At 45.2% G+C, this 17622-nt stretch overlaps 1 protein-coding gene across 8 annotated transcripts in view; it reads right to left on the bottom strand.

The window, feature by feature from the left end:
• Positions 1–17622, bottom strand: part of CACNA1D (calcium voltage-gated channel subunit alpha1 D) — a 301585-nt gene that overhangs the window by 152834 nt on the left and 131129 nt on the right. For all 8 annotated transcript variants that reach the window (XM_041761871.1, XM_041761864.1, XM_041761866.1 and 5 more), the window contains exon 4: positions 2750–2889. In XM_041761871.1, coding sequence (XP_041617805.1) covers positions 2750–2889 — 140 coding nt within the window. The remainder of the gene's footprint in view (positions 1–2749; positions 2890–17622) is intronic.

Raw genomic sequence — 17622 nt, 5'->3', positions numbered from 1 at the left:
CTGATGAGAAGTCTAGGGATGTCTTTTCTAATTACATTTTCAGATTTTCTCTTTACCCTTGGTTTTGAGCAATTTCATTATAATTATGATGTACTTTGATGTAGCTTTATGTTTGCCTTGCTTGAGCTTTATTGAGTTTCTTAAATTTGTGAGTTTACATTTTTCATCACATTTAGAAAATATGGAGTCATTTCTTCACATATTTTTTCTGGCTCCCCTCTATCTCCTCTCTTCTGAGACTCCAAATATATGTATGTTAGACCACCCACAGGTCACCAAAGTGGTGTTCAATTTTTCTCCATCATTATTCTTTGTGTTACTGGTAGGTCTTTAAGTTCCTCGATTTATTTTTTTGTGTTGTGTCTAATTTGCTATTAAGCCAACACAGAAAAGTTTTTCACCTCTCATAAGTCCCATGTGGTTCTTTCTTAGATTGTCCCATCTCTTCTCATTGTGGTCATGTGTTCCTTTACATCCATAAACATAGTTACAATAGCTATTTTTAAAGTCTTACAAGGCAATATCTACTAATTCCATCATCTCTGTCATTTCTGGGTCTGTCTCTATAGATGGAATTTCCTCCTAGTACTGGATCACATGTCTTAATTAATGGCTATAATATTTTACTGGATCCTGGACACTTGTTAAGTGTCTGGATTTTGTTGTCTTCCTTTAAAGAGTGTTGAGTTTTGTTTTGGCAGGCAGTTTTGCACATCAGTTTGCTCCTTTTCAGGCTTCTTTTGAAATGTTATTAGCAAAGGATTCAAGTGATCTTTAGTCTTTAGCAGGGCTTAGCAAAAATGTTCCATAAGGGGCCAGAGAGTAAATAGTTTAGGCTTTGCAGACCTAAACTACTCAACTATGTAAACAAATGCATGTGACTATGTTTACAATAAAACTTTATTTGCAAAGATTTGTGACAGGCTGATTTTGGCCCATTGGCCATAGTTTGCCAACACTTACCCTAGAATTAGTTTAGCTCTACTACTAATGGCCCTCATGGGGTCTCTACTGACAGTCCAGGGTCTTTCCATTCTGGTTTAACATAACTTGAACATCTCTCAGATCTATGTGAGTTGTAGTTATTGCTCAGCTAACAGTCTCCAGGTTTTCTTTTTTATCTAAGTAATAATATTTGACTGGCCTCATAGATTCTCACCACCCTGTAAGTATAAATTATTCTTCAGGCAAAGCTCAAGAGCACCCCAAGGCATATTTATGAAGTTCTTTCTCTGAAAAGTCCCCTCCTTTCCCATACCATGCCTGTCAAATTTCAGCCCCATTAGCGTTTCTGGACTCTTGTCTCTGTCTTCTCAATACAATGAGACCACCACCCTCTGTTTGGTTCCCTGTTTTTGTGCTCTACTATAGTCTGAAAAATGCCTTGAGGTAGAAAGCAGAGGTGATTGTAAGGTAAGTATAGAAACAAATGGAGCTAAGCATCTCCATCCTATAGCTGAACACAAAGCCAAGTCTCAGGAGAGGTACAGCAAAATTATTCCAGAACCAAAAGACTTTCTAGGCTCCTGCTTGCCATTAGTTATTAGAGTTCAGCATATACAGGAAGGTATGGCACATACCTATTACCTGTTCATTTTAGCTGCACTACCTTTGCAGTAATATCTTAGATGCCATGTCCTATGGTGATTTTTTTTTACAAAAGGTGACATTTTCCGCTTAAGTCTAATTATCCCACTGGTCCACCATTTTGGATCCCATTTGAACTTCTGAGTTTTGAAGGGCAGGCTCAAAACTTATCCCACTCTCCTAATATCCAGCTGTATTGATCTTCCATGAAAAACCAAGGGATTCACAATTTTTTTTTTAAGTAACCTAGAAGAAAAATTATTTCACTCGACTTCAAAAGACCAAAGTTATGGAGATGAACATAGAGAGGTCACTTCACAATCTCTCTCTGTAGGACCAAATATAATTTTAGGAACAACCCACTTTATAGCTGAATAATGTAGACTCAGCGAAGGGATAGAGATTTTCTTTCCCTCTGTGGGTCCAAAGGCCCAGCACTCCTCTGAAACGGATTCATTTTTTGTCTTCTCGCTGGCAAAATTTCCAGGTGTGCCAGGATCAGAATCACACAATGCAGGCCACCTTTTTTTTTTTTTTTTTAACACTTTCCTTTAATTCAACTGTTTGTGTCTCCTTCGTATGACAGGATTTCAGGAGAATGCCTGCTTCTTTGCATTTTCTGGCTTATTTCATTTCATGCCAGATACTGGCATGATTCAGACACTTGTTTTGTTATTTAAAATGGGACAGTAGCATGCCAAAGTTTTTCCCACAAGTCAGCAGAAAAAATTAATAGCTTTGCTCAGGGATGTTAAATAGCAGAGTACCTCACTAGTCTGAAGGATTTACTATTTTACTGGTTTTGGGATTTTTAACTTATCAGGGTGCTGACTCTAAAAGTTGTACTCATTTGACTCTAACTGCCAGCAGGGCTGGTGTATTTGTGAAGACCCAAGGCCTTGTAAAAGGATCCCTCTTACACTGGGAGCTTCAACCCCTTTCTACACACATCACTGGGAAGGAAGAAAGAACAATAAGGGGATTGAACCAGTCTCTGCCCAGAGACTGACAGTAGCATCATACATCTTCAAAAACCCCCCTGGAAGGTTCTGGCCACAAGTGCCACAGAGAAGAGCAACCGTATTCCCTCAAAAAACTGTGGCTTCCCATTACTCCCTGCCTCCCATCTTTCAAACATTTCCCCAAAACAGAAGGCACTTACCCTACTATTACTATAACAAAATCCAGTAAATTCCATCCATTCCTAACATAAGCATTAGGATGTAGCAATAATCCATACGCAATAATCTTCAAAAATGTCTCAACTGTAAAAATAATCAGGAAGGCATATTCTACTTTTTCCTGTGAAGAGAAGCAAAAGGGGGGGGGGGTTGGGAGAGGATGGGGAGAAGAAGAAAAAGAAACAGGAATTAGAATCAATATCTCTGAGATATAAGCATTTTTCTCCAAGCAAAGTTTTATTATGAGAAATGGCACCATTAACACAGCACCTGTGCCAGGAAGGCGTTTTAATTCTAACACTGAATTTCTCATAAGCAGCTAAGTGTAAAACACTTTTCATTCCAGGCTGCATGACTGCATTTTGCCACCTGCCCTGATGTGTGTGCAGTGAGTCTGCCTAGGACATAACGGGCCTGTTTGTTATTTGCACACATTTGCAAAACGCAGCATGTTTTCCTCCTGAGATTGCCAAATCAGGCCCAGAAGAGCACAAGGGGGCAACAAAGATTCCAACAGCGGCTTTGAACAGAATGTCCTTTGGAAGAAAGGAAGATGTGTCTGCTTTGACCCTCTCTCTTCCTCTTGGGTTTACACCTGCTTTCTAAGTCCAGGGTCCTCTTTGTCACAGAGCAGCAAGGTGACCTCAGCAAGTCCCTCTTCACCTCTGTATTTAAGTCTCCTCACCAACACAGAAGGGGAGCAAATTTCAGAATGGCAATGCCCCTGCCTGCGTACTGGCATGCAGCTTCTCCCAGCTGCCACTGCTGAGTGGTCCCCACACACCATCCCAGGGAGACTGGGCTCAGCCTCTGCGTGTCCTGCCCTCCTCCCAGCCCCGGCAGCTGTTCCCATCTGGCTGCCCAGACCTCTGAGACTCAGCCCTCAGGCTAGCTGACTCTTAGAACCCTCCTTGCTCCAACTCCGGTGATTTCATGAGCCCAGAGAACACATCCATCAGCAGGTCTAAAAATGTTGAATCCTTTCCTCTTTTGTAAAGGTTTCCTTTATGCAGCTTCAGCTTTAATAGAAACACTGACCCACTGGGATGTGTGCAATTAATTTTATAAGAGGCATTCCCTGGCAAGAGGCTACTTAATAACTCAATGAAAAACCATCAGCAATTAAAACTCTTCCACATGGGCCATAAAGCCCTCCACAAATATTAATTCTACCCTGTGGGACCCAACGAAATTTACCCAATACCTTAGGAAAATGGAAATCATGGAATTCACTTATTAAGATGCCTGGTGCAAGAGGTCAAATAAATTTGGCTCACGAAACACTTAGTGAGCATCTCCATCTATATGACCAACCCCACACCAGGAGCTAGGCTTAGAAAAACAGCTCCATTGCCATCCCTAGCCTCGAAACGTTTAGCCTGGTGGGGAAGTGAGGATTCCAAACATGAACACTGTGAATGCCCCAAGACAAATACCGGAAAGTGTGATTCTGCATCCTGAGCCTTCTGAGAAGGTCAAAGGACTAGTCCACTCCTACTCCACCAGGACTTTGCTATGGGACTGCTACAAGATGGCTTCAGCCACTTTGCTACCAAAGTGCTACCTCTCTATCACCTGGCCTGACCTTCCTGTATCTCCCCTCACCACCCCCCCCCCCCCCCCCCCCCCGCATTCTCCCTCTCTACCACCAGGGCAGCCATCCAACCACTGCCAGACTCCAGCCTTCACCTCCCATTCCCTCCTTCCTGCTAGTCTTGCTGAAAAGCCAGCTGGTCAGTTCCTCCCTCCAGGGTCCCTGCCATCCCTACCCTATCCTCCAGAGCTCCCTTTGATCCTTGATCACCATCAGCGAGCTCTAATAAATTCTTTTGTGGTGCGAGTTAGCCAGAGTCAGTGTTTTCAACCATATAGAGTCTCACTTGTCCCCCAACCTCCACACCCATGCTTCCCCCAGACCCCCCAACTGGCCCTGCCCTCAGCCTGGCTCATCCCATGTACCCATACCCTTCATCAGGCTGCCAAGACCTTCCATGAACACAACCCCTTCCCCTTTCCCTACAGTCAAGCCCTCCAGGCATGCATGAGCCTTCAGACCTCCAGTGACTCCCTTATTTATTCTCCATATTCCCTGATAGCCGGGAGAAGACTGACTTTGCTACTGGCTAGGGAGGGGAGGGATCCAGGAAGGCTTCAATGAGGCAGAGACGCTAATTTTGAGGGCTAAAGGGAGAGTGCACTTCTGTTACTTGAACAGAACAAAAATCCCTGAAAATACCAACCCACCATACTCAAATTAGACCCTGACCACCAAATGTAGGTTGTCAATATGTTTCCAAGACTTAAGAGTTCTAGGGGAAAAAGATAAGCTAAAAACAGCATGCTGATTTTACAATTCCTTTTCCCTTTTTATCCCTTCTGCTTTATTTACTAGGCCAGACAGAGAAAAAAGGCTTTTGCTGTCATCAATATTCATAGCAGTTACATCCCTACGTCAACACAGTGTTATACTTTAGAGCAGAAAAACAAGGCAGGGAACAGACAGTACATCTAGCAAACACAGCTTGTTTTTTCTCTTTGGCTCTTATTTGTAAGTAATATTGCCACAATAATACAAGGGCCATTAGTGTAACTGTATTGCTTAGGGTTCTTCTATATCCCCTTCTCTTGTCCTCTTCTCCCTTTTAAACAATTGGGTTTCTCTTTCTAAAAATCCTTAGTGCATTGCTTGATGGAATTGACTGTAGGAAATGTAACCTTGCTTTAATGTGATCTTTATTATGGAGACTCTACCGTGATGCCAATTGAACCTTCTTGGCCTGGAGAGCATACTAGCCCAGTTTGCCTAGAAGCCAGGGTCATTCTTGGACTCGGTCCTTCCCTTAAAAAGGACTCATATGAAGCAAATATATCTCCACAGTAAGCAAATGTAATATTTTTAAAAATTTGTGAAACAACAATCATGGGAAGGAGAGGTAATTATTTACTTCACACAAGAATTGTTCATTTGAGAAAAGAATGGCGAGTTGGTAATCTAAAAAGGAAGTCACCAGGGAGGTCATGTTCCTAACTGGGCAAGGTGGGAATGCACACCCAGCTGAAGAGGCCCAGGGAGATGCTGCGCAGAGAAGACATGGAGTCTGTGGCCCAGATGGTGGAGAGCACAGCGGATCAGTATGGCTGAGGAAGAGGCAAGCAGGAACCCTCCAGAACTGGACACAAAAGAAGGTATCCTGGGGGCTGAGCTGCTTCGTAAAAGCTAATAACCCCAGGCTAAACAGAAAGGTTAAATAATGCCTGCATCCCAATCTCCCTGCATATGCCAGGGAGGCCACACACCTGCACGTTCACACAACCAGCAGCAGGGATTCTTCTCCCTGGCAGGGGATCCTGGATGAGTAGGACCTGTCAAATATCCTCTTAAGAAACCACCAACTCCCCTTTACATGATGCCACCCTATGTATGGATGAGAGTCACCATGAGACCTCAAGTCACCTCAAGCTACCAGAAATAAAGGCTCAAAATATGATTCAGAAACCTGAAAGGCCTTCTTTATAAACAGTGAGGATTCACCATGCAGAAGCATCTCTGCACCAGTTAATCATACATCGAACCTTGAGAAACAGTCAACTAGAAGTGGGTGGAAGATGCCAGGATCCTTAGTTATACCTGGTTCTCTCTTTTCCTATTCTCGGGGACCCTTTCACTAGTATTGTACTCAGAACAGCTACCCAGCCAGCCATCCCTGGGTACCAGGGTCCTCCTCAGGAAGCATCATCTGTATCTTCAGAATTCCCAGCCTGCTGTCAGAAGGTAACAAGGATCTGACGAACCAGGTAAGGCTCAACTCTTTGCTGGGTTATCTACCTACATGGCCCCAAATCTTTGGAAAGGCTCTCCTGGCTGACACCCCAGTGGTAGCTGTTCCTTCCACACACACACTACTCTTCCTCGCCCTGTGGTCTCAGGCTCCCTATTGGCAGGGATCATCTCTCACTGTCTTTGTAATCCCAGCACCCAGCCCCGCATGGGGCATTACAAGGTACTCAACAGGAAGTAGAGAAGAAGCAATACAATAACAAAGCTAGACCTAAAGGGGACTCGAAAAACCTGAGATTTTGTGATCCTAGCATACATATCAAAAGCAAGACAACAAGGGTATGTATCTAGGTTGCTACTAACCCTTTCTAGAACAAGCATGGAAGAAATGGTCACACTGCTGAGTTGAGGACTGATCTCAACACCTAATCTTGTCCTTCCTTTCCATCTTGACCTGTGCCCACAAGGAATGCCCTCATCCCTCCTTCCCTTGCCTCCTCTTTCAGCTTTCTCACTTTTCTTCCATGAAAACCTTACACTCTGCAAGAGGTCCCCCACTTCCCCTCCCAGTGCCCACCCTCATGTGTATGAAAACCTCTCTCCAGAGTGGACACAAGGCTGGAAGAAGCCCACCCTGGGGGAGTGGAAAGAATACAGGGCTTGTCATCACCTATCTATTATTCTGCAAGCCCCAGCTCAGCCTCTATTTCAGGTCTATGTCCCATTCCCTCTCTTCTAGAATGGTTTCCTCCACCTCACATTCTCATCAGGCTAAGCTCTACATGTCCTCCAAGACTCAGTTTAAATAATACTTTCCCAGAGAAAACTTTGTTGACCTTCCAGACAAAATGAAGGCCTGATGTTAGATGCTGTCAAAGCCCATGATACTTTGTCATGGTCTTATTCACAATGGAAATTTTAAATTCTTTAAAGTTATCTCTTTAATGTTTGTCTCTTCTGGTGAGTGAACTTCTATAAGATCAGAGACCACTTCTATTTCATGCATCATTGTATTCTCAAGGCTTGCCACAAAAAAAAAACTCTCAATATTTATAAATGAATAAATAAATGAGGAAAACGTGAGGTTTTGATCAAACATTATTCACTGTCCCTTCCTGCTAAGGAGTTCCATAATTGTTTTAGTCTGCTCAGGCTACCATAACAAAATACCATAGACTGGAGGGCTTAAATAGCAGATTCCTCACAGTTCTGGAGGGCTGGAAGTCCGAGACCAAGGTGCCAGCTAATTTGATGTCTGATGAGAGCTTTCTTTCCACCTTGCAGATGATTGACTTTCTATTATGTCCTTGTCTGGCCTTTTCTTCACGTGTGTCTGGAGAGATAGTTCTCTCTTCCTCTTCTCATCTGGGCACTAATCCCATTCATGGGGGCCCCACCCTCATGACCTAATCACCCCTCCCAAAGGCCCCACCTCCCAGTACCATCATTCAGGGGATTAGAATTTCAACATGAGAATTTGGGGGAGGGGAGAAAAGGTGGGGACACCAACATCCAGTCCATAGCAATAATACCAGGGCCCCCTGGTTTTGCTCTATTCCAGAAAAAACATCTGAGACAAAATGCCAGGGAAAGCTATTCTGCTCTATAACTTCAGTGCTCCTCAAAGAGGTTGAACAGGGTCTTGATGTAAGAGTGAGGAGCACACACAAAGGCTGACCTCTCAAGGATGATAAGCACACAGGGGTGAGGGTCAGGCACCCTGACCTGGGAGGGACACAGGGCCTTGTCTGCCAGGCTATGGGGCCTGGCCTCTGTCTCTGGCCTGGAGTAAAAGCATGTTGAACCAGACAACCTCTTCCAGCTGGAAAACTGCAATTTTCTACCACCTGGGGAGTAAAGTCCGGACCCAGTTTCACAGCAAGGTTCCGTGAGGCCCAGAAACCCCCAAGAAGACAGCCAACTGAGAGCAGTGGCCGTGCTGTTCAGGGGCTGGGTCACCTGAGGTCACTGCAACACACTGGGGCCAGGCTTGCTGAGGGACCTTCGCATGAGCTGCCACGCACAAGGCAGGAGGTGAGAGTGGGGAGCTGTGGGGCTACAATGACAGCTTCCGTAAGCGATTCCATGTCTAGTCAAATTGCAGTGGGTGAGCTGTGGGAGAGCGGCTGGCAGGCAGGCCTGAACTCAGGGCTGCTTGGATGTAAACAGAGGTAATGTTCTCCTCTGCAGGTAGTAATGAAAGATGGATTTCCCTGGCCTCTAATGGGCAGTATAATGCCCCGTTTACATGAAGAAACTGGCTAGAATAGTCAGTTTGCCTTCATTTTTCTCTACCTTTGGTTTAAAAGTACAAATTTTAGATGATGTTTGTGTCTCCTGAGTCCAATTCCAGTTTCTACGGCTGAGTCACCCTGGTTGAGTCATCTACCCCTGGGCTTCTCTGCTTCCTCATCTGGAGAAACAGGAGCACTGTCCTCGCTCCACCCACCCAGGTTATGGTGACAATTAAAGCCCCCCACCCCCCAACCTCCAACTCCCTCAATGAGGACCGATGTAAGGCAGCTCTCCCAATCCTGACAGAGGGCTATGGAACTCATCCCTGAAGGTCCTATCAAAGTCCAGTGACCCCATGATCAGCCAGATAGGGAGGACCCTTGCCTAGAGAGGGCTAGTGGAAGAAGCCAGCAGGGTGGCCTGGCCTGGCTGGCCCCTCCATGGAGACCAGCCTCAAAACATCTTGTTTGTGGGAGGACAGCCACATCGCACCTGGGTGGAGGAAGCTAACAGGGCACTGTCTCCATGTGGCTTCCTCACTCACTGGCAGACCAGAGGTCGCAGTGGCTCTGCTGCCACATGCAGCAAAGCATGGTTCTTGCCACCCTGAAAACTCCCAGGGTACCAAAAGCACCTATCCTTCCTCTGAGATTTGCTCCTTTTCTACTCTCCATCCACAAGCTACAGGGGTCAGCCGGTGGCCCACATTACTGGTTCAGGGACAGGCATGTGACCCACACACACCAACCAGGTTCAATGAGAGCTACACTTGGGGTTTTCACTTCAGCAACTAGGCAAGAACTTCTGTCATTGGCTGGACTTAGATCTGAGTGGCAGTAAGAGTGGAGTTACCAGGAAGACACAGAATGAAGAACCAATGTCAAGAAGAGTCAAGCCAAAGTGTGCAGAGAGTCAAACAGAGAAACTCAGAGGCAAGTATCAGACTCTGATGTCTTTGTAAGAGCCCCTGAATGAAGCTGAACCTGAAGCCAAAAATCTCCCTCTTGCTTTGGGCTTTTCAGTTATAAAAGCCAATTCACTGCACAAGTTTGAGTTGGGTTTTTGGTCAATTATAACAATAACGCCCTAGCTAGCTACACAGTGATACTACAGGATCACTCTGCTTCCCTAAAAGTTAAAGCATGTGAGATAAACTTCAGCAGCTCATTTCTCAAGAGATTCAACTCCTTTAAGGATTCCCTCTGACCCATAGGCTTACAGAAGGTTCTCTATATACAGGACCCATGAGCCCTGCAGGTCGTTGCTTCTGGATATTCATCTAGGCTCAGCCTTCCAAAGAGACTCCTTCAATCCCCTCCATTTTCAGTTGCGGTCCTCTAATTTCAACCAGCTTCCCACATTCTGTGCCATAAACTCAAAGCCTCGGACTTGCCTTGCTTCGCATTCCCCCCATGTGGGGCCCTAAATTGTGGGTCCCCCTAGTAGCAAGTGCATTCTGCGGTTGGTAGTCGTGCACCTCCACACCCAGCTCCCAGGTCAAGCTTCTGCCTGCCTCCACCCAACCATGCTTGGCAGTTCAAGCATCTTATTTGCAATTCAACAGTATTCACTGGGCATCTACTCTATACTAGGCACATTCCTGAACACCGCAGACAACTAAGATAGTGTTGGTGTCCTAATGGAAGCCGGTAGAGACATATATAAACATTTTAAGACACAGCAGATGACAATCAAAGGCAAAGTAGAGTATTGGGGATCTCCTGTGTAGAAACAGGGGGATGGAGTAACTCCTTGTGTCTGGAACATTTGGGAAAGCTTCTTTAAAAGTATAGGACTGTGTCACATATGTGACTGTGTCACAGTTCCTTCCTATGGCATCCCCAAGGACCTCTACAATCCATCTATGGTCTACTACCAACAACCAATTGGTATCTGTTACCCTGCAGGGTACAGGGCCACCACTCAACCGGATCCCCTTCCTCTTCCCTTCCTCCTCCTCCTCTGTTCCACTCCATCCATTTCCATAACACCCTCACATATGTCATATTCACTGGAACTTCTGGTCTTTGTGGCTATTCTTCTCCATGACCCAAAGCACTTCTATTTATCTCAATCGTGCTCCACCATTTCAGGGAAGGCTAGGGAGTTTCATTGCCTCTTGAGCACCAACTACGTATTAGGCCATGAACCAGAACAGAGAAGGGCAGGGCACTGCTCTGTTTTCAGCTCCTGCTCTGGCTGGGAAGGAGAACCCATTGATGCGTTATCTTCTACTATTTGTAGATCGTCAGTACCTTGGGGGCAAGATCACTGCATCTACCTCTGCAGATTCTCTCGCCATCCCGAGCAGAGATTTTAGCCTTAATAACTACCAAGAGGTATCTACCACAAAGAAGGAAAAACAGAGACATACTCCTAAGGCCACATCGCTAAGCCCCTGGGGGCCAAGACCTTGTCTCACCATCAGGGAGCACTGACAAGCTCTACCACCCAGGTCAGAATCCCATCCACCCTCTCTCACTTGGAGATACATGTCAAGCCTTTACCCCCCACTGTGACAGCTCCGGTCAAGATGGATGGAGGAAGAAGAATACGTGACCTATGTGGGGCTCATAAAAGCCACCCACTGCCTCTCTCGGGGACGGGGGGCCTGGGTCACATCACAGCTGCCAAACACCCATCATTCTAGAAAAGCCACCTTCCTCACATTGGTTACTTTGTACCAATGTGATGTACCAATGTGATGTGAGCCAAATGCTCCAACATGCCCTGGCTGAAAAGAAAGAAATGAGCAAACATTTCCAAATGGCAGGAACTAAGTAAGCTAAAAACCAAACATTTTCATGTGACGAGGAAACAGTCATTTCTTTCCTTCATTAACAGAGATAAGGACAAACCTTTTAAATCTACGTATGGGTTAAATTCCCTGACATCAGTTATAGATGAAATCTCATCTCATTCCCCTGATGCGCACTCGTACCCCTGCAAGTATGCCATCTGCACCCTGGACATTGCACCTGGAGTGTGAGGAAACACCTTCCCATTTCTTTCTTCAGCAGGCCCTCTATACTATGGGGTAAGACAGGCAGAGAGGGGATTTCTACTCACATCCTCACGCGAGGGTCACAGATGCTGAATTCCTTCTGGTCACAGCCCACAGGAACAGTGACCATGCCCTCTGTGTGAGGAGCCCTGACCACACCCACCCCCTCATGCCATCCCATGCCCACTGAATCGCACCTGGGATTCTGGGCTGTTCCACCTAAGTCATGGCGGGATGCCCTTAGCTTAGCGTCACCCAGGCAACTGGGCATCCTGAGGAGGTCCCTGCTGCTAACTTCTCTGTGTTAGTACCTGGGGTGGGCCTGGTCCCACTGAATGTGAGCAGTCACTCAGAAGTGGACTACAGGGGAGGCAGAGAGCCTGGAGGCAGGTTCTGGCTCTGCCACTTACCTGCTTTGTGGGTTCAGACAAGTGACTTTTCCCCTCCTCCGCACCACTGCTTCTCCATTGTAAAATGAGAGAACCAGGGTCTGCATGTAGCACAATCCATGGATGCTGGCTCCTTTTATTGTTGTGTCTATGGCCACCACTCAGGAAAGGCACAGGGCCTGGCACAGAACTAAGTGAGCCTTGGGGCCATGGCCTAACTCCCTGCCAAGCCTGCGGGTCTCCACACCCACAGTGTAGACATCTCTTCCAGGTGGGCCTGCTCCAGTTAGCACAGGCTCCACCTGTGAGGGAGAAAGCTGCTCCATCTGAACCTGCTCCAACACCTTTCTGGACTGTCCTGCAAGTCTGCCTGTGGCCACTCCTAAAACAGTTAGGAGGGGAAACCAGCCCTGGCTCTTAGGCCCCATGTTACTGCCCCTTCCCTCACTGTGAAAGCAGAGGACAGGTATCTGTGGGGCAAAGGCAAACAGGCAGCATTCAGCTCTTCAGCTGTTGCCTTCTGCCAGAGAAACTACATCTCTGGCAGCTGAGATGAACAATCATAGTCCATGGTCACCTCTTTCCTAATGAATGTGCTGAGAACATAGATAATTTCTTTCTGAATAAATTTATGAATCAAAGTTTAAAAACACATAAAGTACAGAGTCTATAATTGAGATAAAGTATGTAATACATTCACTCAGAAGATTAATAACTCCAAGCCTATAATTCACCATTACTTTAGAATTAGAAAGTAAAATAAAGTTAATTTAAAAGACATTGGGTAGTTTAAAAACCAGGCACCACCCAACCATGGCCTTGAAGTGGAAATCAATACACAGTCAATGATGGAGCAGAACAGATCCTCTGCAGGCCCACGCCAAGCTGCGAGTGTCATTTGCATTGATCTGGTCCTGCCAAATGCCCCTCTCATCACTTCGCACTTCCCAGAGGCTGCAGCAAGGGCTCTGTACCACCTCACCAAGCTCAGGATCCCCATGGGCTTTCTTCAAGCAATTCTATTCCCAGAAAGACAGGTGGTTCCTGAAGCAGCTACAAGAGGAGTCTATTCGATCAGGTGATAGTTTAGAATGCCACTATCCTTTTTAAAGTAATTTTTTGCTTACTATCTACCTAGCTCCAAGAAAGAATTCTAAGCAGCAAGAATATGAACATTTGAAGATAGTAAGAAAGAGAATGCGATATCGCTGTTTTTTGAAAAGGCAGGAGAGGATGTCTGCGATACATTACCATAGGAATCGTATGAGTAAGATCCCTTAGTGTCTGGGGAAAAAAAAATCTCTTAATAAGCCAGTCTGCAGTGTAGACAGCCAAGCTGTAGAGGCTTGGCTCTGAAAATGAGATCGAGGGGCATTTGCTCTCTGCTTTTAGGTGTCCTTGATTTGTCTAAGTCTTTCTCATTGAAGACCTTTAAAATCAGTTGAAGTTTTTTTAAAAATCAGCTGAAATTCTAGATATTTAAGACAAAGGAGTACGCTGAGAAAAATTAACAAAGAAAATGAAATGAAGCAGGAGTAAGACCCTGACAAAGATGTAGACAGTGAAGACCCAGCTTTATTAGGATGTCTCTGAGATTTCTAACCGCTGCAGTGAAAGGGAGAAATGAGACCAGTGACACAAGTCACCTCCTTTGAATGAAACTGTTTCTCAGCACAGAAAAATATTTCTCCAGAGCATTTGCATAGAGAGAAGGATCAGCTGACAGTATGAATTGAGCACCAATTATGGGAAGTAGACTAACATTTGCCTGTCTTCATGGAATTTGTACTGTAATAGAGAGAGGACTTTTAAAATAAATACATAGGAAATTAATTTTGTGGTTTACAACCAGCAAATTTTGAAAATGGAAAAAATCAATGCAGAGAAAATACCAAAATTTAGTAAGGGTAAGTATCTTCATCAAATTTCATGTTTCAAATGACATACACGTATGTTTGGGAATTACAGTGTAAAAATATATCTGTTACTGTTGGCCAAAGTTAAAAAAAAAAAAAAGGGTTGAAAAACACAGCTCTAGAAGTCAATAATCTGAACCCACCAGTGGACACCAGTAGGGATAAAGACCCACTCAAGGCCACACAGGGAATGGCTCATAAAGAGTCCTAACTGGGAGAGTGAGAGAGTGACACCCGCCTCCCCACCTATTCCTGGGCCCTAAGCCTGGGACCACAGGTCAGAAAGAAGCAGGGCAGGGAGAATGGAGGCATGTGAGAAGACCTGGGCTACATGCCCACCCCCCGCACCCCAGACCAGAGCCTGTGGACCAAAGGTCAACAGAAGCTAGGCATCCTCAAGCAGGCATGAGAAACAAGAGAGAAAGGGCTCCTTTTACCCAGCTACGTCACTGAAAAAGGGACTAGCTCAGATCAAAGCCCCCCCCAACCCCCGCCCCGCCAGCAGAGCACATTTGCGTGTCTTCATTCAGTGAATGAGATGAATTTCTCCCTCAGCTTCCTCTACATGGTGAGCTGATCTCCCTAAAGAAAAATCTTGTAAGGAAGCACGAGGCTGTGGGTGATGAAGAACATGCTCAAATTCCAGTCCTGCCTGGACAGGCTGGGTTGCCCCAGAGAAAGCGCTAAGATTCTCTAGCAGCAGGTTCCTCATCCTCTCAATGGGGACACCACCACCATCAGGTAATTAAAGATGCATACTGCTGTCAGGAGATGCCCGGCATATGCCTGGCACTCAATAAAGGGGCTGCTGTCGCCCTGATGGCTGTGAATGTCACACAGAAAGGTCTCCACAAGCTCTGGGATGAGGCAGGCAGAGGACCTTTTTCCAATCAAGGAATCAAGGGCAGGGTTCTGCAAAGCTGAGCTATGTTGCCACCATGCTAAGGCTCAGAGGGGCACAGCATTCCCTACCGCCACCACCATTGTACCCTATGACAAAAAATAGTATTGGAGGCTCAGAAAACACAGGAAAGATCATAAACAAGTACCTTGAAATCACAGCCACTAGAGTCCTGTTTGGCTATCTGAAAGCTAAAAACTATATCCATCCTGTTAATTCAGGCACAGGCAGATAGATGCCTTTTTAATGGTTTCATAATCACTAAGATCAATCATCATTTTAATAATGATTAGTGTTAGAAAAGGCAACAGGCTTAATCATAACCGCCTCAATTCAAAATTCATTAACACCCTGTGACCAACTAAAATCATCACATGGAGCCTTGTATTTATTTCATAAACATACCTCCTTAGAGAACTGCCAGGCAGCTTAATTTCTCTATTTTAAAGCTGCCTTGACAGGTCAGTAAAGTTCACTTCCCAGTGTCACTGCTGGATGAAGTTCACATTCGGGCAAACTCAAATCATGAGGATCACTTCGAGACATCTGAACATAAGGAACCAGGAAAGCTTAAACAACTAAATGGATGCTATTTTCTAAATATCTAGGTTCATTATTTATAAAACATCCTAGTGAGTTAGGATGAAATGGAGCAAATACAGGTTTTCCTTTAATTACAGTAAATGCTGGTGAATCAGACCTCAAATGTCTGGAAATTACTACTTTCTCCAACTTGAGATCCTGCTCAAATGCCAAACTTAAAAAAAAAAAATCCAAATCCAGAACAAAGAGTTCGACTGTAACATCCAGTCTTGTCTCTCTCTCTCTCTCTCTTTTTTTTTTTTTAACAGCTTAGACATATGAGAGTCCAGAGAGGGAGAGAAAGATAGGAGGTAAGACAAACCCCCATTAGAGTCAATAAATGGTAAAGAAGTGAGTGGTGTCTGAAAGACAAGTGGCTGTATCATCTCTGGAGGGCCCGCACTCCACTGGTTTGCTATTGACTTTTAAACAACCAGACCTGTCCATAAGCCAGGACAAGGAACACAAAATCTACCTGGATGACATCTGGCTCCCGGTCCTCAGCTGAGCAGGACAGTGAATTTGTGTAGTCAGACAGTTGGGGTGGAAAGTTCCCGTTTGGTCCAGCTATCTAACCTGGCACAAGCACCTCACTCTCCTGAGCCTTGGCTTCCTGGTCAGTGAGCGCATGGCCAAAGGAATAAATGAGATCACGTGTAATGCCCAGGCACACGATAAATGGCTGCCATTAGGATACTGGGAATGGAGGCTAGCAGTGCAGGGCTTGAAACTCCTACACTAGAAACTCTCCAGACTGATTTCCTTTTAACCAATGCATCCAATGAACCGACACTCTGCTCCTTCTGGGTAAGATAATGATGAATGTCCAATCCAAGCCATACTAAACTCACTTGGCTCCAACGTCAACTTCTAGATAGCTCATATGTTTTTGTTCCCCATAGTCGAGGTACATGCTTATCCAGAACTGGTTATGTTTGCTCCCAAGTTTATATCAGATGGACTACCCAATTTAAGTGAAAACCACTTGGAGTGACAAGATAGGAGTGTAGGAAGAGTTGTTACTTCCATAAAAAACCAGGCTACATCCTTTGGAAGTACTGGATAAGAACACTGCTGAAAATTCTTTTGTTGAATTGGACATGAGTGGCATGACAGACAAGATAAGGGAAAAACCGTAAGCTTTTAGAATTGCTCTCAGCTTTCTTCTGAGAAATTGAAGTTCTTATTCTATTTTTAAAAGAGACTGGAAACTCTAGGCACATTCTAGGTGTAGTTTATGCAAGAAAGAAGGTGGACACTCTTACCAGTACATGCATAATATTAAAAAAAAAAAAGCTTTTGTCCTACTCCAAAAGATTGACAAATGTCTCGTTCTATATCCTAGGTTAAAATAATCTTTAATATGTGCTTATATCTTTACCGACTTCTTACAATAACCAACTTAGAGGTCAGATATAAGAGCAGGTGCAGCAGGAGCCAGGACTCACTTTTTCCTCAGCTCCCATCTGAGCTCTAGTACGCGACTACATTTGGCATGAGTCTGTCCCTACAAATGGCATCACAGAGTGCAAACGTGTTGTCAGTCACCAGTGAATGTGTGTTCAAGTAGAAGTATTGCTCTTATGACAATTTGCGAAGCACAGGTGGAGTACCCAGTACCACCACCGCCTGTGTACTTGGGCTTCGCATCTGCAAACTTCCCAAAGTGGAGTGCTTGGTCACCACTTCAGCCGTGCTGGTGTACCCAGCTAGGGGGACATGCTCATGTGCATGTGCCTGTGCGGTGGTAGTGGCAGCATCACCTGCTGGGGCAGGAAGAAAGAAAGGAGTTATGCAATGTGTACGAGCACGAAAGTGTACATGACATACATGTCCTACATGGGAGAGGAGGAGGGCGGCAACTGGTCAGAATTCCCCAGAAAATCACCCAGGTGCTGACTGCTAACCCCTGACCGTCACTGTGACTTCAGTTAAACTGTTAACAACTCTTGCATTCTATATTTTCTTCTAAATTCGATAACCAGTCTGCTGAGCATCTGCTGTGTATGAGGTGAAGAAAGGAAGCAAGGTTTTCTCCTGAGAGTCTAT

This window comes from Vulpes lagopus, chromosome 7 (assembly GCF_018345385.1).
Source record: "Vulpes lagopus strain Blue_001 chromosome 7, ASM1834538v1, whole genome shotgun sequence".
Taxonomy (NCBI): Eukaryota; Metazoa; Chordata; class Mammalia; order Carnivora; family Canidae; genus Vulpes; species Vulpes lagopus.
This window is presented reverse-complemented; position numbering and strand designations above follow the sequence as displayed.